Source organism: Sminthopsis crassicaudata, chromosome 4 (genome assembly GCF_048593235.1).
Source record: "Sminthopsis crassicaudata isolate SCR6 chromosome 4, ASM4859323v1, whole genome shotgun sequence".
NCBI classification, from domain to species: domain Eukaryota; kingdom Metazoa; phylum Chordata; class Mammalia; order Dasyuromorphia; family Dasyuridae; genus Sminthopsis; species Sminthopsis crassicaudata.
In genome coordinates this window covers 271406479-271434352 of record NC_133620.1, presented here as the reverse complement: position 1 = coordinate 271434352, position 27874 = coordinate 271406479, and the positions used below count along the sequence as shown (strand labels likewise).

Below are 27874 nucleotides of genomic sequence, written 5' to 3'. Positions count from 1 at the left end.
TACTGCTCATTACCGAGACAACAATGAACATTGTAAACAAGATCTAGTACAAAATACTATTATTTCAAGTGAAATGAAAGAAATATATTTAAATGTTTTAAAGATAATTTATATGTTTCATATAAATGAAAGAAAAAAACATTCTTTACCTGTTCGATAAATATGGTCTTCTACTGCATTTTCAAAATTTACTTCTTTTGATTTGAAAAATACATTAAAACCTTCTTCTTCAGTTACAAAGGTAATACGATTGCCCAAAGCAAAAATTGTAAATATTGGTCCATACTAAAAGAAAGAAATTTTATTATAAATGTAATTTATTAAAGACAAATTATTATCAGTGTACTCATTCTGAAAGTGTTTTTTTAATGTTCCATAAGATTTTAAATGTTAAAGCACAGTTTCATAAAAATAATAATTCTGGTTTATTTTATATTTCATTATAATTTATTTTTGCTGAAGTAATTGTGGTTAAGTGTCTGAGGTCAGATTTAAACTCAGGTCTTCTTGACTTCATTATAAATTTTAAAAGTGATACACAAATGTTGTCAAGTAATAATTTTATTATAAAATATAAACCACTTTGTTAATTTATGGAAGTTGCTTTCATATGAGTTAATTAGCAAATTAATTCTCTATTAGTCATCATTAAGATATATTTTTAAAATATAATCAACTGCAGATTGCACAAGAAACAGTTTTCCTCTTCTTTCTTAGATCACAAATTTTGATGATCTGCTTATATACAAGGGTCTCAACTCAAAACTTCCTCAATCTGCTGCAGACTGACAAGAGCCTTTGAATCCCTAGGATACAGAAGGAGCTCAACTTGAGATAAAAACAATCAATTATGTTGAATCAGAGTGGGGTTTCATCCTTGTTCAGGGACTTTAGCATGCTCCAGGTTCAGTGTATTTATAAAATATGGCAACTCAAGAAGACAAGTTCAGAGAACTCTTTAAGTTCTATGCATTTATTAAATATTAGTTTGTATTATAGTCACATATATATTATATATATATATTTATATATAAAGATATTAGTTATTCTTTGTTCTCAAAGAGAACTGAAATGACATCATTATATTGAAGTTGAAGTATAGTGTGCCTGACTGGCTGATCTGACTAATATGAATTCAGAAGGCTTGGCTACTGGTTTAGCACAAATAGTCCATGTAAACATTTGAAGTGAAGATGTCTTTGAATTTGTATCTCACCTTTCTTTTGAACTATTGCAATTCTGCTTCACTCAGAGCACAGCGCCTTTTTTGATGCAGGCATACTATGCTGGGTGGTCTTTTGCTAGTGTCCCCCAAATGTCACATGATCAATTCCAAAACATTATATATGAGTGTGCATGTATTTATATGTGTGTATTCATGTATAACACAATTATACTACATTGCAATGTGATATACCACACATACGATACATGTTACATACATGTTAAAACAATTTACATGGTGAATATGTGTATGTTTATGTGTGTATTCATATATGTATACAAGATTGTGCATATATATATATAATCTCCTCAATATGATTATGATTATTGCTTTGAAGGCCTGGATAATCAGTCACTATATAATAAGAATTTAATAATATTGCTTTAATATTATATGATTGATTATTATTAGCTTTTCTTTTGACCATTTCTCTACTCAATAGTCTCAAGCAAAGAAAAATGTATTTATAATATAAAGCCCAAATCCTAATATTTAATTCTCAAATTGCTAATAATTTCAAATAACTATCAAAACATACTCATGACAACATAACACAAGTCCTACAAAGGCTCACTAAAACATTTTGGCAGAACAGCTCATACTTTCTTATAGTAAAAATCAGAAAACAAACAAAAAAGTAATACCCAGAACAAATAGAAATCTCTCTCTCTCTCTGTCTCTCTCCCCCCACACACAAAGAATGAACTAACCCAGAGAAATATAGCCCAGAAAGATGTAGTGAAAAAGGGCACAGAAAGACCTGGGTTGAAAACCCAGCTTTGTTACTTGTTATCTGTGCATCCTTGGCAAATCACTTAACATTTCCAAGCTCCATTTTGTTACATCTGTAATTTGTCAGGAGAGGAAAGGCCTAGGTGGTTTCTAAAGTCATTTTCTTATAGTTTTAAATCTACAATCATATGTTAAAGAAAACTCTAACATTAAATTAGTGCAAAGAGAACTTATTAAGTGCCTACTATGTACCAAGGATACAAAGACAAAAGCAAAAATTTTTTGCCAACAAGCAGCTTACACTTTAGAGTAGGGTAGGGGATAATACAATTTGCATAGTTATGTAGGGTAGGGGATAATACAATTTGCATAGTTATGTAAATTATAAAAATTAAGTATATATTAATTTGCAAGTCAAGACTAATAATTATGAGGAACAAAATATGCCTCCTATCAAATATAAATATGTCAGGTCTAAATAGAAGTAGGAATTCCAAGAGAAAAGAAAGTAAAGCATTGTAGGCCTGTGAAGAGACAAGAAATACACCACTTAAAGGGGGAAATAGATCATTTTGACATAAATATAGAGGTAGTAACAGACACTACTGTGAAATAAATCTAGAAAGATAAGATGGGCTAGCTTGTGAAGGGGTTCATATTTTCACAGGAGTTTAGGAAACCATAGAAAAACCAATGTTATGATCAGATCTGTGACTTGGGAATATAAATTAGTAGCCTTATGGTACCCTCTCTCCCCCTCCCTCCTTTTCATTTACTATTAATGTACTATTTTACCTCAATGTATTGTAAAGCAATTATTATAGTATTGGCTAAGAAATAGACTAGTTGATCAGTGGAATAGGTTAGGTTCACAGGACAAAATAGTCAATAACTACAGTTATCTAGTGTTTGACAAACCCAAAGATCCCAACTTTGGGGATAAGAATTCACTGTTTGACAAAAACTGCTGGGAAAACTGGAAATTAAGTATGGCAGAAACTAGGCATTGACCCACACTTAACACTGTACACCAAGATAAGGTCAAAATGGGTCCATGATTTAGGCATAAAGAACGAGATCATAAATAAATTAGAGGAACATAGCATAGTTTACCTCTCAGATCTGTGGAAGAGGAAGGAATTTGTGATCAAAGGAGAACTAGAGATCATTATTGATCACAAAATAGATAATTTTGATTATATCAAGTTAAAAAGTTTTTGTACAAACAAAACTAATTGCAGACAAGATTAGAAGGAAAGCAATAAACTGGGAAAACATTTTTTACAATTAAAGGTTGAAAAGGGCTGAAACTGAGTTGCTGCACTGGAATCAGACAACCGAGCACTTAAACCTAATTACTGATTGGACAATACTCTATTAGCATATGCTTGGAAAATGGACCTTCACACTATTCTATGCTGGCTCCATCTTTTGGTGTATACAGATAATCATACGAGGGATTAGGGGGTAGAATAAAGCAAGCCAGGGTCACTTTGGAGGAGACAGAGGAGAAGGGAGATTGGTGGCGAGCCTTGTGGAGTTTTGTCCCTCTCCTTTACTTCCTCCCCTAAAGACCAAGGACTTTTGCTGATCCTGACTCTGGCTGATCCTGAGGTCAACAGGGAGCTAACTCGGACTTCACATTTGGTGCCCAATGTGTGGACCAAGAACCCTGCTTTCACTGAAGTCCTTGGTGACCAGGAAATAGGGTGAGTATTTTAATAGACAAACAGGGAACTTACTTTGTTAAGGGCTAAATTAACAACCTTTTCTAGCTGAAATGGGGCAGATGTTAGGAAAAGATACTATGGACAATAGATTGGTTTTGGACTATCTCTTGGCTGCTGAAGAAGGTGTATGTGTGATTGTTGTTTACATATCCTCCTTCTGGGACTTCTGGAAATCTTTTATAAGACCATGTTGATTTATATTGTTTGTTATATCACTACTTGCATGTACAATTCATGTTTGTTACACCACATTGAGCCTGCACCAGCTGTGGGAAGAGTCATCACTAATAGCCTGTGTATTATTGCTAGGTGCTTGTGTAATATCTCCCATGCTGATGGGTTTGTGCATACCTGTTTCTAGTAAGACCCTTCAGCCCAGAAACCCGCTAGCAATATCTGGCTTGACTCCCCACTTCCCTTTGGTATTTTTCATCTCTCTTCCTGACAAGTCAAGGAGGGCATGATTATCTCCTTTTTAGTGCTTTCATTTCCCTTCCTATGATAGTCAGGGTGGCGTGATCACCTGTGTTATAAAACAAAAGAAAGCAGGAGATGTAAAAGGCTGAAATTCTGATTAGGTGCACTGGAATCAGACAACTGAGCACTTAAGGCTAATTATCTATTGGACAGTTCTTTATTTAGCATATGCTTGGAAAATAGCTCTTCTCACTATTCTGTGCTGGCTAGATCTTTAGGTGTATACAAAGAATTGTGGGAGGGATTAGGGGGTGGAGTAAGGCAAGCTAGAGTCACTTTGGAGGAGATAGAGGAGAAGGGAGGTTGTTGGTGAGCCTTGTGGAGTTTTGTCCATCTCCTTTACTTCTCTCCCTAAAGACCAAGGATTTTTGCTGATCCTGATTGGCTGATCCTGTGGTCAATAGCAAGTTAACTCGGATTTCACAAAAATTTCTATAAAGGCCTCATTTCCAAAATATATAGAGAATTGACTCAAATTTAAAAAGAAATCAAGCTATTCTCCAATTGATAAATGGTTAAAGTATATGGACAGGCAATTTTCAGATGATGAAATTGAAACTATTTCTACTCATATGAAAGGGTGTTCCAAATCACTGTTGATCAGAGAAATGCAAATTAAGACAACTCTGAGATACCATTACACACCTGCCAGATTGGCTAAGATGACAGGAACAAATAATGATGAATGTTGGAGGGGATGTGGGAAAACTGGGACACTGATACATTGTTGGTGGAGTTGTGAACAGATCCAACTATTCTGAAGAGCAATTTGGAACTATGCCTCAAAAGTTATCAAACTGTGCATTCCCTTTGACCCAGCAGTGTTACTACTGGGATTATATCCCAAAGAGATATTAAAGAAGGGAAAAAGACCTCTATGTACCAAAATGTTTGTGGCAGCCCTTTTTGTAGTGGCTAGAAACTGGAAATTGAATGGATGCCCATCAATTGGAGAATTGGGTAAGTTGTGGTATATGAATATTATGGGATATTATTGTTCTATAAGAAATGACCAGCAGGATGAATACAGAGAGGCTTGGAGTGACTTGCATGAATTGATGCTGAGTGAAATGAGCAGAACTAAGAGATCATTATTCACTTCAACAACAATACTGTATGAAGGCGTATTCTGATGGAAGTGGCTATCTTCGACAAAGAGAAGATCCAATTTAGTTCCAATTGATCAATGATGGACAGAATCAGTTATACTCAGAGAAGAAACACTGGGAAATTAATGTGGACTACTTGCATTTTTTCCCCTCCAGGTTATTTTTACCTTCTGAATCTGATTGTTCTTGTGCAACAAGAGGACTGTACAGATCTGCACATATATATTGTACCTAAGATATACTTTAACATATTTAACATGTGTAAGACCTGCCTTCTAGGGGAGGGGGTGGAGGGAGGGGAAAAGTTGGAATAGAAGTGAGTACAAGGGACAATGTTGAAAAATTATCCATGCATATGCTCTGTCAATAAAAAAGCTATAATAAAAAAAGCAATTATTATACATTGTTTTACTCAATTATCTGCCAATAAAACTGAAATGTAAGGAAAATGGATGAATATTTGCAAAAAGAACCCCCACAAATACTCTAACAGAAGATATAATAGATTACTTAAAGAATTTAATTTTAGAGGAAAAAATGAACAACTATCATCAATGAGCTTTCTACAAAAGAATCCTATGGACCAGATGACTTTCTTTTGCCTTCTTTTTTATTCCAAATGCTTAGCACAGAAACTGGCAAATAGTAAGCATTTAATACTTACTGAGTGGCTGGCTGACTTATCAGAAATAGGGAAGATAGTGGGAGAATGTGTTTTACTATTGACAGATACCAGGTTTTTTACTCATTTTTGACTCCTCTGATGGTAGAAAGAGACAATACTATAAGGGAATAAGCAATTTTATCTCCTTTCCTCTAAAGCCAGGTTTTGGTCCTTGGTGTCTGTACTTCTCATTCTCTCTTTTAGGTAAAAGAGACTGGAACCTCTGATCTTATAAGCAGATCAATATTCTAAAGTACAGCCATTATGACCTTTATGCCAAGATGATCAGAGTGGTAAGTGAAACCGGACTGACCCCTGATCCAGCAGTGACTCTACTGTATCTATATTTCAAGGAGATCATAAAAAAGTAAAAAAGGATTCATATGTGCAAAAATGTTTGTAGCAGTTCTTTTTGTGGTGGCAAGGAAAGTGTGCCCATCAGTTGGGGAATGACTGAATAAGTAATGGTATATGAATGTAATGGAATATTATTGTTCTATAAGAAAGGATGGGCAGGCTGATTTCAGAAAAGCCTGGAAAGACTTATGTGAATTGATGCTAAGAGAAGTGAGTAGAACCAAGAGAACATTGTACACAGTAACAACAGGATTATGTGATGATCAACTGTAATGGACTTAGCTCTTTTCAATAATGAGATGATTCAAGACAATAAAGTACTATCCCCATGAAGAGAGAGAATTATGTAGACTGAATGTGAATCAAAGCATAGTTTGTTTGCTTGTTTGTCCTTTTTTCTTACATTTTTCCCTTTTTATCTGATTTTTCTTGTTTAGCATGATGAATATGGAAATATGTTTTGAAAATCTGTACATGTTTAACCTATATTGAATTTTTGCTGTCTTGGGGAGAGGAGAGGGAAGATAGAAGGAAAAAAGGAACAAGATTTTACAAAGATAGATGTCGAAAACTTTCTTTGCATACATTTAGAAAAATAAAATACTATTAAAATTTAAATTAAAAAGTAATATTAGTAATGATAATAATGAATAATATCTAGCATTTATATATAATTTTACCTTTTGTAAAGTTAGTCATACTATACTTGTGGATAAAATAAAGAAATGTGAGCCAGGTAACAGTATAATTAGGTATACTCAAATATGTTGAATGGTTGGACACAAAAACTGTTATTAATAATTTATGATTGACTTGGAAGGTCTTCAATGGAGTCCCTTGCAAATCTGTGCCTTTTTTTTAAGTCACTTCACTCATGTCTAACTCTGTGACCTATTTAGAATTTTCTTGGCAAAGATAATGGAATGATTTACTATTTTTTCTCTAACTCATTTTATAGATGAGGACACTTAGGAAAATAAGTTAAGTGACTTGCCCAGGGTCAGACAGGTAGTGTGTCAAAGGTCAGATTTGAACTCTGGTCCTGTTTCTCACCATGTAATAACCGACACAAAAGATCTGAAAGAATCACTTAAGAACTGTTCTCACAGGACTCAAGAATATCAATATTGTCCTGTACTCATGAGCTTGTCAGGGGAAACTACTAAGGCCTGGAAAAATGATTATATTGTAATCTCCATTCCCTCCCTTATCACTTGCAATTTGTGTAAAAATCTACCTTTTTCTGCAAAAGGCAAGGTTTCTTGTCCAGGAATGTGTAATCACTCCTCACTCTGAAAGTAACTACTTTTTAGTTTTTACTTGTCTTTCAGCCTGTTTTATGCATCTCTAGCTATGCATAATTTAGAGACCAATACATTAAAATTATTTTAACAACAGCCTGGTACCTGGAGCTGGATCTCACATAATAAAATGTAATTTGGATAAATATTCAATGTTATATATAAGTTAAAAAAATAACTTTGGGTTACAAAAACTGGCAGTTAGGTAGCCAAATGGCAACTTGTCTGAAAAAGACCTGTTAATATTTTTAACATGCCAGCTAAGAAAGTTAAAGTGAATGCAGAATTAAAGAATACTAGGGCTTGACAGGGCCATGGATATAAGTCTACAATGAAAAGCCTAATATCTAAATAGGGGGAGGGGAGGAATAAGAGTTCTAGTATATATTCTGAAGTATATATGTAAACAAATATTTCATTTTTTTTTTGTCTCTGTTCTTATATATGTATAGTACTTGCAGTCTCCATTAAAATGTAACCTCCTTGGGGATTATTTCATTTATTGGGTTTGTATGCCCAGAGCCTATGATACTCCTTGAAATATAATTGTTGTTTAATAAATACTTATTATTGTTTGATTTATTGAAGAAGGGAAACTAAGGTTGGATAGCAAGTCATCTAAAAAAACTTCAAACATTGTAATAGATTACAGGTTGATAAGATTTACAAGTGTGATATAGCAGCAAAAACAAGCAAAAATAGATGATTATAACATATCTAACATGTATAAGACTGCCTGCCATCTAGGGGAAAGGGTGGAGGGAAGGAAGGGAAAAATAGGAACAGAAGTGAGTGCAAGAGATAACGTTGTAAAAAATTACCCCTGCATATGTACAGTCAAAAAAAAAGTTATAATTATAAAATAAAAAAATAAAATTAAAATAAAAAAATAAATCAGTAATAAAAACCTCCTAATATGACCTCAGACATATTAAAAGAGGCATACTGAAATAAAAGATGGGATTAGTATCCTATTCCTATCTATCAGTCTATATCTATATCTCTATATATCTATACCAAAAAGTTACTTAAATAGACTTGAGTTTTCTTATTGGCAAAATAAGGGGTTTAACTAGATTTTTTCCAAAGTGTTTTCTTGCCAACAATTCTATAATGTAAAAGGGTACTTTTAAAATATATATATATTTGCTTAAGGTCAAAGTCATTACTGACAGAATGTTGTATTTTGGCATTATGAACTTGTTTTGACAAGCCATTTGGAATAATGTAAGAAAAGCTGTTAATTTGTTACTGTTCTTTTTTTGATACAGAAATAACAGTTGAAATTTTTTTAAAAAAGAAACTCCCTTTCCATTTTTTTTTTTTTTTTGGTAAATCAAGTGATTGAGTGATTGTAAAAAATGAATAATATTTGTGCCAATTCAATAATGTCCACTCTTTAGTCTGGAATTCATAGCCCTCCATATCCTGTATCTAACCAATCTCTCATCTCAGGCTCATTTCACACTATTTTCCTCATCTTATCTCCATGAAAACAGATGCAGTGACTTATATCATCTTTCCCATGTCTAGCACATTGTAAGTGATGAATAAATGACTGAATCAACTACCTCAAAAGTCCAAAGAAATACTGGGATCACCTTGAAGCACATCAGAAACAAGTGTTATTTTAATTGAAAAAGTCATAGTAGAGGGAGTTGAATCTATATCTGCAATACTTAGTTTAGTTTCTGAGCTCCATATATCAAAAAAGATACGAGTCTGGGAGAAGTCTAAAGAAAAATAACTAAAATTATGAAAGAAATAGAGGCATTTAGGAATGAGAACAGGTGAAATATAATTTAAAATGTTTGAGCTTAGAAAGGGAAAGATAGATAACAGGAGCCTATGGAGAGGATTAACTTGTACTTCAGATTCACTAAATTTCAGAATACAAAAACAGGACAGTAGCTTTTTCTACTTGGAAAACATTTTTTTAGGACAAGTTTAGAAAGGTTACAAATGACAACTACCTTTAGAAGAAGCCAGACCTATGGGGGTGGGGCAGGGAAGGAGGAGGGATATTGGTGCAGAAAAGCCCCAATGATTTATGAGAAATTTCATAAAGGATAGCCTAGCTCTTCATTACAGGAGGGAACTTCTGACACCCGGAGTATATGTAGATTAATGAGAAGATTATATTAAATGTTCTTTAAGGCCCAGCTTCTTAAGCTGTAGTTTGCAATTCCATATGGAATTTAGTAACTAAATGTTTTGATCACAAAATTATGATTTATAATAAAAGTTTGATTTATATACCTATTTTATATACCAATATACCTGGGGTCACGTAAAATTGCTTGGGTAAAAAGGGGTCACAAGTGGAAAAACATTTTAAGAAGCCCTGCTCCCAGAGCTCCAACATTCGGTAAATCTGTGAAATTTACTATCTCATTTTTAATGTTTTAATTTGAGAAAAAATTGGAAAGATTAAATAGCATATTTTGCCATAGTAAACCTTTGAAACTTTACACAAATTTCATTTGACAACATTTTTTCCTCCCTTATCTTCTATAATTATCTAATAATGTGCTGGAACCAGCTAGAAGTAGCTCAGAACCAGTCATTAAAATTTCAGTGTGAACATAACTAATGTGAAAATGTTTTGCATGATCAGACATGTATAACTTCTACCAGATTGCTTGCTGTCTTGAGAAAAGGACAAGAAAGGAGAGAGGGAGAAAACGTTGAAGCTCAAAATCTTACAAAGATGAATGCTGAAATCTACTTAATATGCAATTTGAAAAAAATACTAATTAAAAAATAAAATAAAATTTCAGTGTGAATATTTCCATCTATGAAAGCAGCAAAACAACATTTCAGGATTTCGTAGCCTAGTCTAAGAAAGTGATAGAGAAAATGTTAGCAATGAAGATTGAACATAAAAGCGTGTTCTTTAAATGTTGGGCAGGGGTGGGGTAGAAGCCAGGATGTTAAACATTTACCAGCAATTAAAAAAGAAATCTTCAATTAGCTCCGATTAAGGATTAATAACAGTATATTGGGCACCAGTAATTATCATAAGTATCATATTAATTATTTGCATTTTTACTTTTTCTGTTCCAAGTTAGGGTTCAGATCATCTGCAGTGTTGGATGGATGTTAGATAGACAGACAGACAGATACATCCCTCGATTTATATCTAAAGATAGATTCGATCCAATGATCTCAGAGTATAAAGTAAGCCCGTGCATACCCCAACCTTGACTGGAAAAAGAAAGAATACATTTAATTTCCATTATTTATTATCAGCTACTTCAAGAGCAGCGATATAAAAACAAAGATTTAAGTCCTTGATTTCAAGACACTTTCTATCAGCACTGGGGAAACGGGAAAATATTAACCAGCATAAATAAATACAAAATAACAAGAAGAAACTTTGGCAACAAAACTTTTTTTTTTTTCTCAACTTCCTCTTTGATCCCTGCCCATTACCTTGACTCTTGCTTGCTCTATAAATTCCAGAGGCGATTTTCCAAACTTAAAACCGGCTCCAATCCAAGGTATCCAGCCACTTATGCACGGGGGTCTGTGCAAGTTATTTTGCTGATGAAATAAATAAAAGACAAGGCATCCTAGGATTAGGGCCAAAGACATGAAAAATATCTCCATTTCTCTGGCTGTCTTCGTAGTGTTTTGTTTTTTTAAGTTTTACAGGTGGTGAGAAGAGAGCTTGCGCCTCCCAACTTGCGGGCAGACTCTCAGAGGATGTTGCCCCGAAGTTGACTAGAGTCGGGCCACATGAAGCGCTATGTAGGTTCGGGAAGAGGCAAGATCAGTGGGAGGGAGAGGAGCGTCTTTCAGACCAATCAGGAGGCTGGACTTGAAAGGCCTGTGATGCCGAAAGTCTAGGAGGAAGGGTTGAAAAGACTACATTTCCCAGAAGTCTCAGCGAGCTTTATCTCACGGGTTTTTCTGCTGCGCAGTAGCCTCGCATTCATTATTGTATCCGTTTTAATACTATTCCTGGCTAGCTTGTAGCACCCGGGCCATACGCGGGGAGGGCAGACGGAGTGGGCGGGGAGTGGGCGGGGAGTGGGAGGGGGGCAGGCATCTCTGTAGGGAACTGTTGGACTGAGGCCGCTGGACATGGTCCCGTTAGGCCGCTGGACGCTTGAGACAGCACACGCCGATGGAGAAGTAAACTGACGAGGAAGAAAGGGGGGCCGGCCCAGGGGGGGATTTGTTTGTCCTGCAGCTGAATGGGCCTGCCCAGTGGACAAAAGAGAGCTTTGACTCTAGTTCAGAAATGGCCCTGAACAAGTACATTCAGTACTTTCCTCTTCAGCTGCCGGGGCCGGTACCCGGTTCCCCTTCTCCCTCGTCTTCCCCTAGTGCGACGGATGGAAGGCTAAGGGGAGGGGTCGGAGAGCCGGTGGGGCTGCTCCTGGGAGACTAGCGGGGCGGGATGGGTCCTGGAACGCACAGCATCCACAGAGCACAGGGATGCAGGGCTGGAGTAAGAGACATCTTCAGCTGACTGATGCATTACCATTTCTAGTCTGACTTTGGAGCCAGTAGAGCTTTGAGTTCAAATCCCGACGTAGCTACCTGTCTACAGCTTGGATGTGTGACCTTTCTCAACTTCTCTTTCCTTGTCTGTATTATGAAGGACTGGACTGTTTCCGGATTACTTCGCTACATCTTTTTTTTTTTTTAATTAATTTTATAATTATAACTTTTTTTGACAGTACATATGCATAGTTATTTTTTTTTACAACATTATCCCTTGTACTCCCTTCTGTTCTGAATTTTCCCCTCCTTCCCTCCACTCCCGCCCCTAGATGGCAGGCATTCCCATACATATTAAATATCTTATAGTATATCCTAGGTACTATATATATGTGCAGAACCGATTTTTGTTGTTGTTGTTGTGGTTGTTACTGCACTACATTTTAAGACTCTTTCTGGGCTCTGCTGGGAAGCCAGGGATTAGAACCTGTCTAAATCCAACATGATTATGTGGAGTTTTGAATTCCAGAACCTTGATCCTAACCTGCCTTCTGATATACAATGCCCGGTGAGAAAGAGAGAATAAAGGTAGAAGTGATAAAGGCTAATTTGGAGATTGTTGCAGTGGTCCTGAAACTTTTTAAATAGGGGGCCAGTTCACTGTCCCTCAGACTGTTGGAGGGCGGGATTATAGTAAAAACAAAAACACTCTGTCTCCGCCCCTCAGCCCCTTTGCTATAACCCGGCCCGCATAAATGTCCTCAGTGGCCACATCTGGACCACAGGCTGTAGGCTGAGAACCCCTTGTAGAGGCTGCTTCTTAGAGGGTGGGAATAGGCTTAACTAAAATAGGTGCCAGAAGTTTCTCGACCAGGCAGAGTACTCAGACTGTGTGGTGAGCCAACAAGGAACCTAGATTAAATGTATCTGTTTAAACCAAATCAGTTTTTGTGTCAGTCCATTTGACAATCAGATTACCTCTATTATCATAGATAATGCACTGGGCCCATAGTTTGGAACCATTCTCAACAATGAAGTGCTCCTGAGGAGAGCTCTAACTACTTACTCTGGTACCATGCAAGGCCACAACTTGTCTTCAAATCATTTTCGTAATTTGTGATTTGAAAATAATATAAGAAGCAATTAAAAACAAATTTAGTTGAGTAGCATTCAGAATTTTCTTAGTATTTACAAATGGATACATATGATTACGGTAGATTTATTTATTTATATATTTAATTTTTTGCTGCTTAGCATTGTTCTTCAATCAAAGGAGTTCATAAATTGATTTTTTGTAGTTCCCTAAATTTTTGTTCCCAGGGAATAAGCTGAATTACCCAGTCTTCCTTGTATGTCTAATTTTTTTTTTATTTTAATAGTTTTTATTTACCAGATATATGCCTGGGTAATTTTACAGCAATGACAATTGCCAAACCTTTTGTTCTAATTTTTCCCCTCCTCCCCAGATGGCAGGTTGACCAATACATGTTAAATATGTTAGGGTATAAATTAAATACAATATATGTATACATGTCCAAACAGTTGTTTTGCTGTACAAAAAGAATCGGACTTTGAAATAGTGTACCATTAGCCTGTGAAGGAAATCAGAAATGCAGGCGGACAGAATTAGAGGGATTGGGAATTTTATGTAGTGGTTCATAGTCATTTCCCAGAGTTCTTTATCTGGGTGTAGCTGGTTCAGTTCATTACTGCTCTATTGGAACTGATTTGGTTCATCTCATTGTTGAAGAGGGCCGCATCCATCAGAATTGATCCTCATATAGTATTGTTGTTGAAGTATATAACGATCTCCTGGTCCTGCTCATTTCACTCAGCATCAGTTCATGTAAGTCTCTCCAGGCCTTTCTCAAATCATCCTGTTGGTCTAATTTGGTTTTTTGTTTTTTGTTTTTTGGGGTTTTGCCCAAGATTCAATATACTTGAAAATCTTTTATAAACTGACTTCATATAAAATGCCACTTTTTAAGGAAATAGGAACAAGATTTTACTGTTTATCAAACATATCACATAAGGAAAGGCTTTTTTTGTTTGTTTGTTTGTTTCATGTTGATCCAGGCCATTGTTTATTTTTTAGCTTTCCTATTGTCTTGCTCTTCATGTTCATTTGGAGTCTATAGCAATTTTTTTTTCTTTTTTTTTTACTTAGAATTTTTTTCACAGTATATATGCATGAGTAATTTTTTAAATAATATTATCCCTTGTATTCATTTTTCCAAATTATCTCCCCCTCTCTCCATTCCCTCCCCCCCGATGACAGGCAATCTCATACATTTTACATGTGTTACAATAAAACCTAGATACAGTATATGTGTGTAAATACCATTTTCTTGTTGCATGTTAAGTATTAGATTCTGAAGGTATAAGTAACCTGGGTAGATAGACAGTAGTGGTAACAATTTACATTCACTTCCCAGTGTTCCTTCTCTGGGTGTAGTTGTTTCTGTCCATCATTGATCAACTGGAAGTGAGTTGGATCTTCTTTATGTTGAAGATATCCACTTCCATCAGAATACATCTTCATACAGCATTGAAGTATACAGCGATCTTATAACAATTTATTTCTCTTTCTGACTCTGCCACCTATGAGTACCTCTGTTGCTTCATATATACATTTCCATTAATAGTTATTTATTACATTATGAATTTGCCTTTTATTAACCTAATCTTTGTCATTAAATCTTAGAAAATGCATTATAGCAGGGAGCCAAGATGGTAGACTGAAGCCAGGAAGCTGCCTGAGCTTTCCAAGTTTACTTTAAAAACCATATGAAATCAAGCTTCTGAATAGTCTGATGGAATGAAATCAGCCTCCAGATCAAGATATATTCTAAGGACTTCAAGAAAGATCTGTCTCACTGGGATGGAAGATGCTCAATCTAGCCCATACACTATGTGGGAAAAGTCAGTGCTTTCCCTGCTGCTCTTGGAGAGAGCAGGCAGGACTACCCCTGCTGTGAGCAAGACACCAAATACAAAGGGTCTCTGTGCTCAAAGCCAAGGCTGAGACCTGCACATGAAGTTTGGGACAGTACCCCCTGCACCCCAGAAGCAGAGGTCAACCATAAAATAGGAGAAAAAAAGAGAAAGAAAGAAAATGATCAAGAAACAGAAAAGAACCTTAACTATAGAAAACTATTGTGGTGACAGGGAAGACAAAAACACTAACTCAGATAAGGAGCCCACAGAAGAAATCTCAAAGAGTGATATGAATTGGTCCCAAGCCCAAAAAAGCTTCTTAGAAATACTATAAAAGATTTTAAAAGTCAAATAAGAGAGGCAGAAGAAAAATTAGGAAGAGAAATGAGAGAAATGTAAAGAGAAGAAATATCCTGATAAAGGAACAAAAACTGACTGAAGAAAATTCTTAAAATATACATATATATATGCATATATATATATATATACACATACACACACACACACACACACACACACACACACATATATATATATATATATATATATATATATATATATATATATATATTTGGCCAAATGCAAAAAAAAAAATCACTGAAGAAATTAATTCCTTAAAAACACAATTGGCCAAATGTAAATGTATTTATAATGGGAAAGACCTTTTTCCCAAAGTACTTATTATATTGAGAACACAGTAATTGCAATATTGAAAAGCTGATCAGCTATGAAAAACTTGATAACTCTGCTTAACACATATTCCACCACAATTCCAAAGGCCTCATAAAAAAAATACTATCCTTGAAGTACAGATTGAATTTTTTAAAAAAATTTTCATAACAAAGTTATTGTAGAAACTTGTTTTGCATGACTTTATTTTCTCAATAGGTAAGGAAAGTGTTGAGGGAGGAGAAATATGGAACTGAAAGCAAATTTGAAATGGAATACTTTTCAAAATCTCTAAATTTATAATATTATTGATAACCCCAAACTCATGCTCAAAGGTTGAGCTCTCCTAAAGATGACTTTCTCCAATTTCAAGGTAGTCCGAGTTATTTCAGTACAAATAGCTACAATAGGATTCATTGTAATTTATATCCATGATAACCACACTTTTCACATTCTCATTTTATTCCTATATATTTTTAAGTATACATTGTACCTTCCTGGAAATTTTGAAAAAGGGAGAAATATGTGGCCTCTGGACAGGCTGAGTGCCGAATGTCCAGAGAGTTCCCTTAATAAACATGGGAGGTAAGGTGAAACTTCATTGAATGTTGATAACTATAACTCTAAATGTGTAAAATGAATAAATGAGAGAATGAGCCACCTAAGTGTAGCACTGATGGACCTGGAATAAGAAATATCAGTTTCCAGTAGTCTCAGACACTAAAATTGGATAAATCATTTAACCACTGTCTGTCTCAATTTCCCTGTTTGTAAAATGGGGATAATAATAATAGCACCTACTTCCCAGGTTTGTTGTGAAGACTAAATTAGGTATTTAAAAAGGACTTTTCAAATAGTAAAGCACTGATCTAATGATATGAATATATATTGTATTTGTATGAATATAATCTCTTATAATATCATCAGTTATCTTACTTTGGAAAATGGAACCTGAAAGAAATGTATTAATAATTCATTTTTATAGTGCTTTGAAGTTTACAAAGCATTTTCCACACAAAACTTTAAAGATTAGGGAGGCAAGTAAGTAGTATTAATCCTTTTTTAACTGTTGAGAAACCTAGGTTTGCAAAATTCAAGTAAATTTGTAGACATTACTACAATATTAAACAGATTTTGTTGTTCAGTTGTTTATCATATCTGACTCTTTAGCATCCCATTTGGGATTCTCTTGGCAATGATACTGGAATGGTTTGCTAATTATTTCTCCAATGCATTTTTACAGATGAGAAAACTGAGACAAACAGGGTTAAATAACTTGCTCAGGATCACTCAGCTAGGAAGTGTTTTGGTCAGTTTTGAACTCAGGAAAATGAGTTGACTCCAGGCTTCCAACTCCATCCACTGTACTACCTAGTTGCTCTAGAGTCTTAACTTCTAAGATTTCAAATCTGCAATCTTCCTTACTCTACTCAACTAAAGGTAATACAAAGAGGCATGGTTATATTTTGTGTAAGAAGATATCTTCAAGACTTTTTTATCCCCTCTCTAAATCTTACTAGTCTTGATTAGGCTAATTGTGGTCACACCCTTCTTTTATTTAACTATTTTTATTTGGTTGGTGTTTTTGTCACATCCTTCTTAGAAAGTAAGATGCACAAATAATCTGGGAAAAGATCAGGTGGAATATGAAGAGAGTTTTAGAAGGGAATGGCCCTATCTGGGAGAAAAAGAGATGAGTTTACCTTTGAAATCCAAATCTAGTCTAGTAATTATATTTATTTACAATTCCCAAGTTCTTGAAAATAACTTACCCTTTTTTCTCTTTAGAAATTTATTTTTTTTCAATTTTAAACTTAAACATCAATTAAATTAAGCAATCCTCATCTATCTTTGCAGAATAGAAAAATAGGTTTGTACATTAAACTATAAGTTTCTATTTTGTACAGCTTGCCTTTCTTTTTAAGCACATAATAAATCGAACATGTAGCTTTTAAAGCTATCCTGCTTTATTTTTTACTTTCCTTCAGTTCTTTTTGGTGCATTTCAAAAATATGTTCCAACGACCACTTTTTTGATGAGCCCATTTTTAGTTCCCTTCTCTCTCTCTCTCTTTCATCTGCCCCTTACTGGACAAAATAAAGTAAAACCTTTTATTAAATATACTGTCAAGGAAACCAGAGTCTCATATTGACTATATCTGGAAATATGTCTTATTCTGTGCCTCATTGAGATGATTCATGAGTGAACGTGATTCATTATTGGTTCTTTGGAAATATGGTTGGTCAGTGAATTGTTTGGTTTGTAGTCATTTAAAAAAACAATAAAACTGACCTTTCAAATCTTAAAACATTATATAATCTTTACTTTCTGAAGAAGCCTTAAAAACCTTAGGTTTCTAAAGGATTATAGTCACAGTAGTTGTTTTCCAGAGTTTGGGAGCTCATAAATAGTTTTTTTTATATTGAATAAAGCAAATCCAGTCCTTCCTTTCTCTCACATTTCTTGTCATTCTAACTAGGAGTCAAGGAATTATTTGCTCACCTTCATAGCTTAATTGCTTCAAATTAATTTTATTTAAGACATTTTTAAGCAGATGCTATCACTTGCTTTGAAGAAATGATATAACGTTTATTAAATAGTTACTTTGGGCCATGGTTTGTGTTAACAGCCAAGTGTACAAATATAGCAAAGCAAAAGCCATCCTTTCTCTCAAAAAGCTTACCTTGCAATAAGGGAAGCCATGACAGCTAGCAGCTAGTAAGAAATATTTTGATTAGGAAATCACAGTGATGGTGAGTGGAGTCTTAGAAAAAATGATTTAATTTTTTCTAACTGTCCCAGCTAAAATCTCACTTTCTACAAAAAGCCTTTCCTTTTCCTCTTTAATTCAAGTACCTTCCCTTTTCTTGATAATCTGCAGTTTATCTTGTATATTTCTTGTTTGTGCATAGTTTTCATATCTCCCTTATCAAGTTAAGAGTCATGATTTTTTTTTCTTTTCTATTCATTAGATTGTGAGTTCCATGAAGTGAACTTTTGCCTCTTTTTTATATGAGTGCTTAGCACAGTGGCTAACACATAGTAACAAAAAAAGTATTTAATAAATTCACATTGTATTGACTTGATTAGAGAAAATAAGCCATTGTCAAAACTGACTTAAAAACAAATCTAAAAATATTCCTAATTTCTTAATTATCATTTTTATTTTTTCTCTTGATGTATTTCCAGATCTAGCCACTTTACAGTGAAGCACTTGTTATTAGTGAACACATCACTGGAAAACAATATTCTAACTTGGGGCTTAGCAAAGTAATTATTTTAGTCTGATTTTCATATTACCTTCTATTAACTTTTCTTCCATTAAAAAAACAGACTTTCAGATTCATTATTTTGGGAAGTTTCTGATGCTAATCTTTAGATTGGCAGTACTGATTTAGAGAGTTGTTTGGGGCACAGGCAAGGTAAGTGACTTACCTAGGATAACATGGTCTGTATGTGTCAGAGACCACAAGGAATTATTTTTGTCCTTGTATCTGCATGGTCTAGCATATATTAAATAAATGAATTGATGAATAAATAACTAGGATTTTACAATTCAATTCAGTGCAACAAACATTTTTCAAATATTTACTACATGAAACATATTACATTGCTAAGTGCTGAAGGTACAAAGATAAAAGTCAAATAGTCCCTTGCCTTCCATCTACTTCTATTCTATGAAGAGAGATGCAGCTTAGATTATGAATACTGATAAGTGAAAATAAGGTAATTTGAAGTGTGAAAGCATTACTAACTGGGGAAGTAGGATATTAGAGAAAACATCCCAGTGGAGCATGTGTGAAAGCATGGGGAAGTGATATGGAATTAGTAGGCCTAATTTGTCGAGGAGAGAAGTAATATCACTCCAGAAAGGTGATTGGAGCCACATTGTGATGGGATCTAATAGCTGAATTTAAGAGACTTCATTTTATCCAAGAAATATGTAGAGAACCACTGCAGATATTTGAATAGACTATTGGAATGGTCACACCTGTTCCTTGAAACAATTATTTTGGAACTTTCTGAAAGATAAGTGGAATCCAGGGAGGAGAAACTAGAAACAAGATAATATTCCAGAAATTTGGCTGAGAGGTTATGAGGGATATAACTAGAATAGTAGCCATGTGATTGGAAAGCACACAGATGAGGGAGGATGTTGAAGAAAACAGTATCAGAAAAACAGTAAAACCCTGAATGCCAGACTAAGTAACTTAATCTTTATTTCATAAACAACAGGGAAGAAAGTGGTAATGGCAGAACTGTTTTATGAAGATGTATCTGGTGGTAGTATCTAAGACAGATGAAATTGTGGAAATAATTTAGAAATCATATAATAGCCAGTACTGACATAGTGCTTTATAGATATTAACTCATTTGATTCTCACAACAACCGTGAGAGTTAAGTATTATTACCATCCCTATTTTAATGATGAGGGAACTGAGATACGAATCTTGAATTGGAACTCAGGTGTTTCTAACTAACCCCAGATCCAACATGCCATCTAGCTACCTAAATATGTTCTAATTGTCTCATTTTGTAGATAAAAATAACTTTAATATCTAGCAAATTCTGCCTATTAGTGGCAGACCTTGAGTCAGTAAAACGTCTTGTCATTTCCTGTCTAGGATTCTTCCCATTATAATATTTGACTTCCAAGCTTTTTGAGTGTAAAGATTCTTTTGTAATGTCAAAAATATTTGTAGTTGTATTATTAGTATCTATTAATTTACTCTTTTTTGCTATATGAGTCTTGTTAGTCACAACAGCATTTATCTGTATTTTAAGAATAGTAAAGATACATGTCAGAAACATAATTATATATTGTCTACATAAAATGTAGTTTCTTCTTATTTTTAATGAGTTTGTGTATGGTACTGTTTTTTAGCTTTCAGAGATTAGAAATGTAGTTGAAGTAATGAGAGTTTTAACCTTAGATTACATGTGTCATCTAGCTTATTTCACTGTTTGGATTTTGATGCAACAAATAAAGACAATCCAACTGGATTTGTGTTCTATTTATAAAAACAACAACAACAACAAAACAAACAAAAAAAAAAACCCTTTGTGTCCAATCTTCGAACAGTTTGTAGCCCAGAAGTTGGAAACTATGATCCTAGACCATTCTACTTCAAAATATTGTGCCATGCTATCATTTTTTCATCTCTACTTGGTCTCTCTCTTTTTTTAAAGTCACTTCTGGGGAAAAACAATCTTTTTTTTTAAACTCATATTTTGTCCAATTGTAAATAAGGCTATTTAAGAGTTTCATTTTTATGGGATGACCACTACTTTATCCCTACTGTGGCATTCAGGGTCTTTCATAATGTAGTTCCAATCTGTTTTCCAGTATGATGAAAGAAAATTATAGATCTTAATTCCAGCTATATGTTTTTTCTACAGTGTCCCCTCTTCAATCATATGACTACTATTCTACTTCTTTACTTCATCACTTCTCACCTTTTATCTCCCAAATTTTCTAGGTATATTACCAGCTTTTTGGCTTCTGCACAAATTAATCCAGTGGTTGATCACTTCTCTTCATTTCATCAGTATTAGTGGGATTGAAGAGGCCAGGACAAATGACTAGGAACACCGAAGTTGGAAGATCCATGAATCTGAGTCAGAACAGATCCTAGCATTGCCACTTTCAATAAAGTCACTTTACCTGCGTCTCAAATGAGGACGATACATGAGGATTTGGATAGATCAATCAATATAGACGAGAGATGCTAAGGCCTGGAACTAAAGTATTGTGTAAGTAGAGAGTAGTAAAAGGTGAAAGATGGTGTGTGGGTAGAAAGGGAAAAATCTGGTTACTGATGAGAGACTGATGATTTCCCTATTCCTACAGGGAAGTTTTGAAAAAGAGGGGATTATGAGCAAAGATAACGAGTATTTGAACCTAAAGTGTCCCTGGGATAGCCAATTTGAAATGCCCAATATGTAATTAGTATTCAAGATTGAAGTTTAGAGAGACTGGGGCTGGTCTTGAGAGTCATCTTCATAGAGGAGGAGGAAGAAGAGAAGGAAGAGGAGGAGGAGGAGGAGGAGGAGGAGGAGGAGGAGGAGGAGGAGGAGGAGGAGGAGGAGGAGGAGATAATGACATAGGAGAAAGAATGGGGTAAGGAGAAAAGAAGGAAAATAGGAGTTGGAATGGAAGAGAGGAACATAGGGAAAGAGAAAGGGAAGAAGGAAAGGAAAAAAGTAAAAAGGAAGAGAAGGGGAATAAGAAGTAAAGAGAGGAGAGAAAAGAGAAGGGAGGGAGAAAAGGATGAGAGAGATGGAGAAGACAAATAGAAGAAAAGAGACAGATGGAGAGGAGTAGTGAGAGAGGAGAGAGAGAGAAGGAAAAAAGAGGGGGAAGGGAAAAGATAAAATAGGGGAAGGTAAGAGAGAGGGATATATGTAGAGAAAGGGGAAAGGGGAGGATGGAGGGAGAACAGGAAGGTCTGAAGAGAAAGGGAAAAGAGGCAAAAGAGAGACAGAGAGAGAGAGAGAGAGAGAGAGAGAGAGAGAGAGAGAGAGAGAGAGAGAGAGAGAGAGAGAGAGAGAGAGAGAGAAAGAGAGAGAGAGAGAGAAAGAGACAGACAGAGACAGACAGAGACAGAGAGACAGAGAAAGACACAGAGATTGCAGAAGGGTTGGGGAATGGTTAAGAGGAGAGGAATTACTCAAGGCAGAATTTTTTTTTCCCCAGGAATTTTGTTGAGTAGGGAGGAAAGATAGGATTCTAACTTGGAAGATTTTCCGAAAGTTTCTATCCTATCTTCACTTTTCTTCCCACCTCTCATCCCAAGAATGGAAAGACTTGAACTTGTTTGAAAATAATGGAGAAGACTTTAGAACAGGCAGAAACTGAAGTTTCAAAGAAAAGAGATGATTAAGGTTTTAATGAACTGGAAAAGACAGGGAAGAGATATCAAGGTGCATGTAGAGGGATTGGCCCTGGCAAGAGAGATTATCTCAGTCTCAGAGACTTGGGGAAGGGACAAAAGAATGAGAAGAAGGAGTATGATTTTAAAATGAAGAGCTCATTTCAAATAGTCTCAATTTTTTTAGTAAAGTACAAGATGAGCTCCTTAGCTGAGAGTGATTGGGGAAGGAGTTAAAAAAACTTGAAGAAAGAAGGTTCAGAAAACCTTTTGTGGGGAGTTACATATGACATCAATTGGGGAAGAATAACAAGATTGTCTTGCTCCAATGAGTGCCCAATTGAATTTTGATAATGTGAGCTTATAATGTACTCTATCAGTCTGGTACTGTGACTTCTTAGCACATTTCTTCCAGCTTTAACAATTTTTTACTGCATTATATGATTGAACTCAATAGAGCAAAACCAATTTTAAAATCAATGACATATTCAGAAACCAATTTGACACAAAAATAAAAAGCATGAATGCAACTTATTTAAAGGGGTAAAGGAAAAAGTAGTAACTATCTGCTAGTGCAATTCTCAGTTTTGAAGGCTACTTGTGCCCATGGACTTATCAAATGAAAGAATATATACATTTTTGTAATTTTCAAATAAAACACAACAAAGTTACTTGTCTACCATTTTTATCTCTATACTCTCCCCAATGGGAAAAACCCAAATTTTCAAAATATTGTTATTGTTATGCTTTTGCATTCATTTAGTGTAAGTTATTACTTATCAGAAAAAGAAATCAAGTGACTAAACGGTTGAAAGAGAACATTCAAAATGGAGATAATTATAATATTGTTGGTTTTTTTCTCCTGAATATCAGTTTTCTTACTTCTTTATAATTATATTTTATTTAACTTTGATTGTTTTATTCTTAGATTACATATTCTGAACTAATAGCTTCTTTTTAGGGGTCAACCATTGGTGTCATCAAAAGTCAATTGATGAATCCACCAACAGATTAAAAAAAGAAAGTAAGTAGAAAGTCATTAAGGTCTGCTTATACCAGTGCCTACAGAAATAATTATTTTTAATCTTCTTTTCAATGTCCAATTATTTTGAAAGAGGAAATAATCGCATTAAACTTGGGAATTTTTTTTTAACATGAAACTACTTAATCTTTTTTTTTTTTTTTTTTTTACTGGTAGTAGTGTAACTTGGAGAAAATATGACAATTTATGTTATCTAGAAATGAATCCTTCTCTGAAACCTCTTTGTTTCTAAAGGATTGTGAGGTTTTTGTTTATTTTTTAAAGCATTCTGTCCTAGTAACTTATAGAATACTATGTTCATTGTTTCCTAAAATATAGAATTTGATTTTACCTATTGTTCCTGCTACTTAGAAGAAAAAAGCAGTAGTAATGTAGGCTTTTCAGGACTACAATACTGTATGAACCAGATTGTTAGTGAGCTTTCTAAGTGAAAATTTGTATGGAGAAGAATCAGAGGAGACAACTTTGGGTATGACTTTGATACAGAAGAAATGTCATCCAGGAACAGGTTACTTAGTACTAGAAGTGACCTTCAAGAACTAACTCATGTTCATTTTACACACAATAAAACTGAGATCTAGAGAGTTTATTATTTACTCAGGGCCACATTGTTTATACTAATATAAAAATAAATTATAAATTGCAAAGATGAGACTATGAATCCAAGTCATCGGACTCAAAATTAGAGCTTATTCTGCTAGGTCCCACTATTGCTGTAGAATGGCATTTTCTTAAAGATTTGTTTGAATTGAGCAGAAAAACGAAAACTGTACATTCATCTATGAGTTGTTGCTTCTCTAATTTACTTTTCATGGGCTCTTTCATGCTGCATAATGAATATTTACATCTTGTGTGACTATAGAAAGGAGTCAGTACAACTGTCTTATTTTCTTTTTAGAGGACTGCTATATAAATCCTCAACTGACTGCTTAATTCAGACTGTACAAGGTGAAAGATTTCTGAGTCCTGTATAAAGGACTCAGAATAATATAATTATAATATTAATATAACATGTTAATTAGTAATTGATATAATATAAATATATTTCATAGTATTATATATATTTTTATATTATATAAATATATTATAAATTTTTACCATTATGGCTGTGAATGATAATAATTTTATACTTCTTATATTTGAATTATCTGATGTATAAATTCTAACTTTTGCCTTCTAGGTCTTTTAAAATTCCCTTTCATTCCATCTGAGCTACATTTTCTTCCTTGTATTTAAAATTTATGATACCCAGAAATTTAAAAAATAATAATAACCCACATTTTTGCTCTTAAGCCCCCTTAAGATTTATAAAGCACTTTCACTTGTACAAATAGTTATTATCTCCTATTTTACAGAAGAGAAGATTGAGACTCAAGAGAAATTTAAAGTGGGTCTGGTCATGGTTATATATATATATATATATATATATATATATATACATACATACACACATATATACATATATATGTATGTATACATATATACACACACACACACACACACACACACACACACACACACACATATATATATATATATATAGTTAGAGATGAGATCCAAATCTAGATTTCTTGATTGATAAGCTAGCATTTGGGTATTAGGGTTCAGACTGACAATTATAGAATATAGTCAAGTTACTGCTGAAGCATCCTTTACTAGGTTAAAATTGCTGGATGATCCTTTAGACTCTTAATTGTGTATAATATGTCAATAGTTTAGCCCAGATTTTATGTTGGAGCATATCTTTAAAATGGTATAGCTATAAACTACTAAAACTGTTCTGGAATAAAAGTTTCTAATTAAAATCTAAATATATTAATCACAATCTAGCATAAATCCTTATGATTGATACAAAATTTGTGCTAATAAACATAACTTTCTTTTTTTAATTTAGTTTTTAGTAAGTGAATCAAAATAGCAGTGAAAAGAGACAGGATCCCAGAGTTAGGATGGGCATTAAGAATAATCTGCCAATTTACACATTTTGAAAATGAGAAAATTGAGATTCATGGAAGAGAAGTGACTTTTACAAAGTTAATTAGTTAGTATGTGGTAGAAACAGAGTATCTCTTAAGCCACATCCTCTGACTCCCTCTCTTCAGAACTGGGAAGAGTATCATAGCACAACAGTGTTAGGGATGAAATAAAGTCTTTTAAATGAAAGAATATATATAAATAACGGGGTCCCTAATTCTCTAGTATCTATCCTCTATAAAGACTTTGCTATTGTATGTTCTCACCAGACTAGCCCTTACTCCAAACCTCCCTCTTTTTTTGTGGTGTTTCTCTAAGAGAAACTTCTTGAGGGTAAGGACTCTCTCTCTCTTTTTTTTTTTCCTTCTCTTCCTATTCTCACAATCTTTATCCCCAGGAAAAGAATAATTTGAATTGTTATTGCCTTATCTATTCTGAATAACTGGAATGGCAACCTAGAAAGAGGCTACTTTCCCTTCAATTTATACCTAGAATCAGAAATAAAAGTCACCATCTCATCAGTCAATAAAGGAAGCAGTTATTCAATTACTAAGTGTGATAAAGCACTATGAGTAGGCTCTGGAAATACCCAGGCAAAAACTGAATGTTACCTGCTCTTAAAGAGTTTATGTAGTGAAGCAAAGTCCCAAAAGAGTTCAGAAATTCTGGTCTCCCAACCTACATTTCCTAACTGCCCCCTCCAAAAAAAATCTCCCTTTTTTCCAACTTACCTACTTATTTTTAAAAATGTAATTTCTTTAATCTATCTGACAATATCAGTTGCCAATTTTATATTGACTGCATTAAAAGGAGGGAAGTAAGGCAATCTTGGATTGTTTCTCTCATTCCCAATTTTTCCTATCGCAGTTTTCATCTTAAGTTACTTCTCTGGTCACCATTCCCTTAAATGTGTTATAAGGACAGGACTGTATTTTTGTTTTGGATCCCCAATGCTCATCACTGTGCCTGGCACATAGTAAATGTTTAATAAATGTTTTTTTCATTCATTCTTTTTTCCTATAGTAGCTTCTTATCTCAGAACATCCTCATTCCTTCCTACACTGTGTTTCCTTGTTTCCTGAAATAAAAATTCAGGAAACAATTAGAAAATAATTAGAATTATTTTCTAAAGAGACTGGAATTAATTAATTATGGTGAGTTAATAGAAATGGCTGAATTATGGGAATAGAAAGTAAGGAATAATTTAATAATTGGGCATAAAAGTACTAGCCATATTAGATATGTGTGACTGCAAATGTGTTGTCATATTTGAAAACAATATTATTGGTGATTTGTATTGCACCATAAGATTATCCTTGAGATTTTCGCGTCTTATTACTAGAAAGTAAGATGATGTTGGAAAATCTTAACACTTTTCAAATGTGTATGTGTGTGAAAACCCTTTTTTTAATATGTACTAACTTTTGGGTTAATTTTTCAGATTTCTTGTCATTGATACTCTGGATTACTTATGAAAAAGTCAGATATATGAGTGGAATCAATCTATTTTAAGACATTTAAAATATTCAATATTATTAAGATATGGGCATTCACAGAGTATACCTCCTACTATGTCTACATCTTCAAGAAAACACTATTTTCATTATCTACCTCTTCAGGAAGCTACTATTTTCATCAAGCATATGCCTAACTAGTTGGTTGATAGCCCTAAATTTTGATCATCAAGGTCCAAGGTTCCTTTATCTTCCTTTTACTATTGGAAAGACTGTTTTTTTATCAGAAGGTTACCTAATGAGATACAACACACTATTTTCTAACAAGAAATCTGATCCTGGATCTCCACCACTCTACACCCTGGGATCTGGTCCCTAAAACAGTTGATTTTGGATTCTACAAGACAACTTCTAGGAATAGCATTAATGAAACAGCTGCTCATGCCTAAATTTATGCTAGGAAGACAATGCCTGGCTTGAGATATTCATAGCCAAGGAAATCAGTCTTCTTAGTAATGAAAGTCTGAAAATGATAAATAGCAATATCAAATTTATTAAATATAGGATGGAGTTGGTGAATCTCTTTCTCTCAAATAAAGATAAAACTGAAAACTGAGTCTATTACTTCAACAACAAACATATGCCTTGATTAACCAGATCTCCGTGACAAAGGTTGATAAACTGTAGTGCCTGAAGAAACAGCAAACACAGAAGATCATTTGGGGAAAAAAAAAAACAAAAAACAAATGAAGGGCCAGCCTGATACATGTCCTGTTTAAAATTTTAACTGTTCTATAACTCCAAGACATTTTATTCTTTATGGATAATTGCTGAATTTTTACACATTAACTAAAGCTTTTCTCTCTTAAGTTCTTTTT

General features: G+C 34.2%; 1 protein-coding gene and 1 long non-coding RNA gene across 3 annotated transcripts in view; one reads left to right on the top strand and one right to left on the bottom strand.

Moving 5' to 3' along the window:
• The window catches only part of CYP39A1 (cytochrome P450 family 39 subfamily A member 1), a 138272-nt gene extending 126553 nt beyond the window's left edge, over positions 1-11719 (bottom strand). Inside the window, exons 1-2 of one of the 2 annotated variants that reach the window (XM_074310737.1) lie at positions 11031-11719; positions 150-285 (exon numbers count right to left, since the gene is read on the bottom strand). In XM_074310737.1, the coding sequence (XP_074166838.1) occupies positions 150-285; positions 11031-11207 (313 nt within the window). In that variant the 5' untranslated portion in view covers positions 11208-11719. The remainder of the gene's footprint in view (positions 1-149; positions 286-11030) is intronic. The other variant, XM_074310738.1, reaches the window with a different exon arrangement.
• Positions 11720-20864: 9145 nt separating this feature from the next.
• Positions 20865-27602, top strand: LOC141541262 (uncharacterized). The gene is made up of 2 exons (XR_012481713.1): positions 20865-21408; positions 26984-27602. It is a non-coding gene; the product is annotated as an uncharacterized LOC141541262 (long non-coding RNA).
• The last annotated feature ends 272 nt before the right edge of the window (positions 27603-27874 follow it).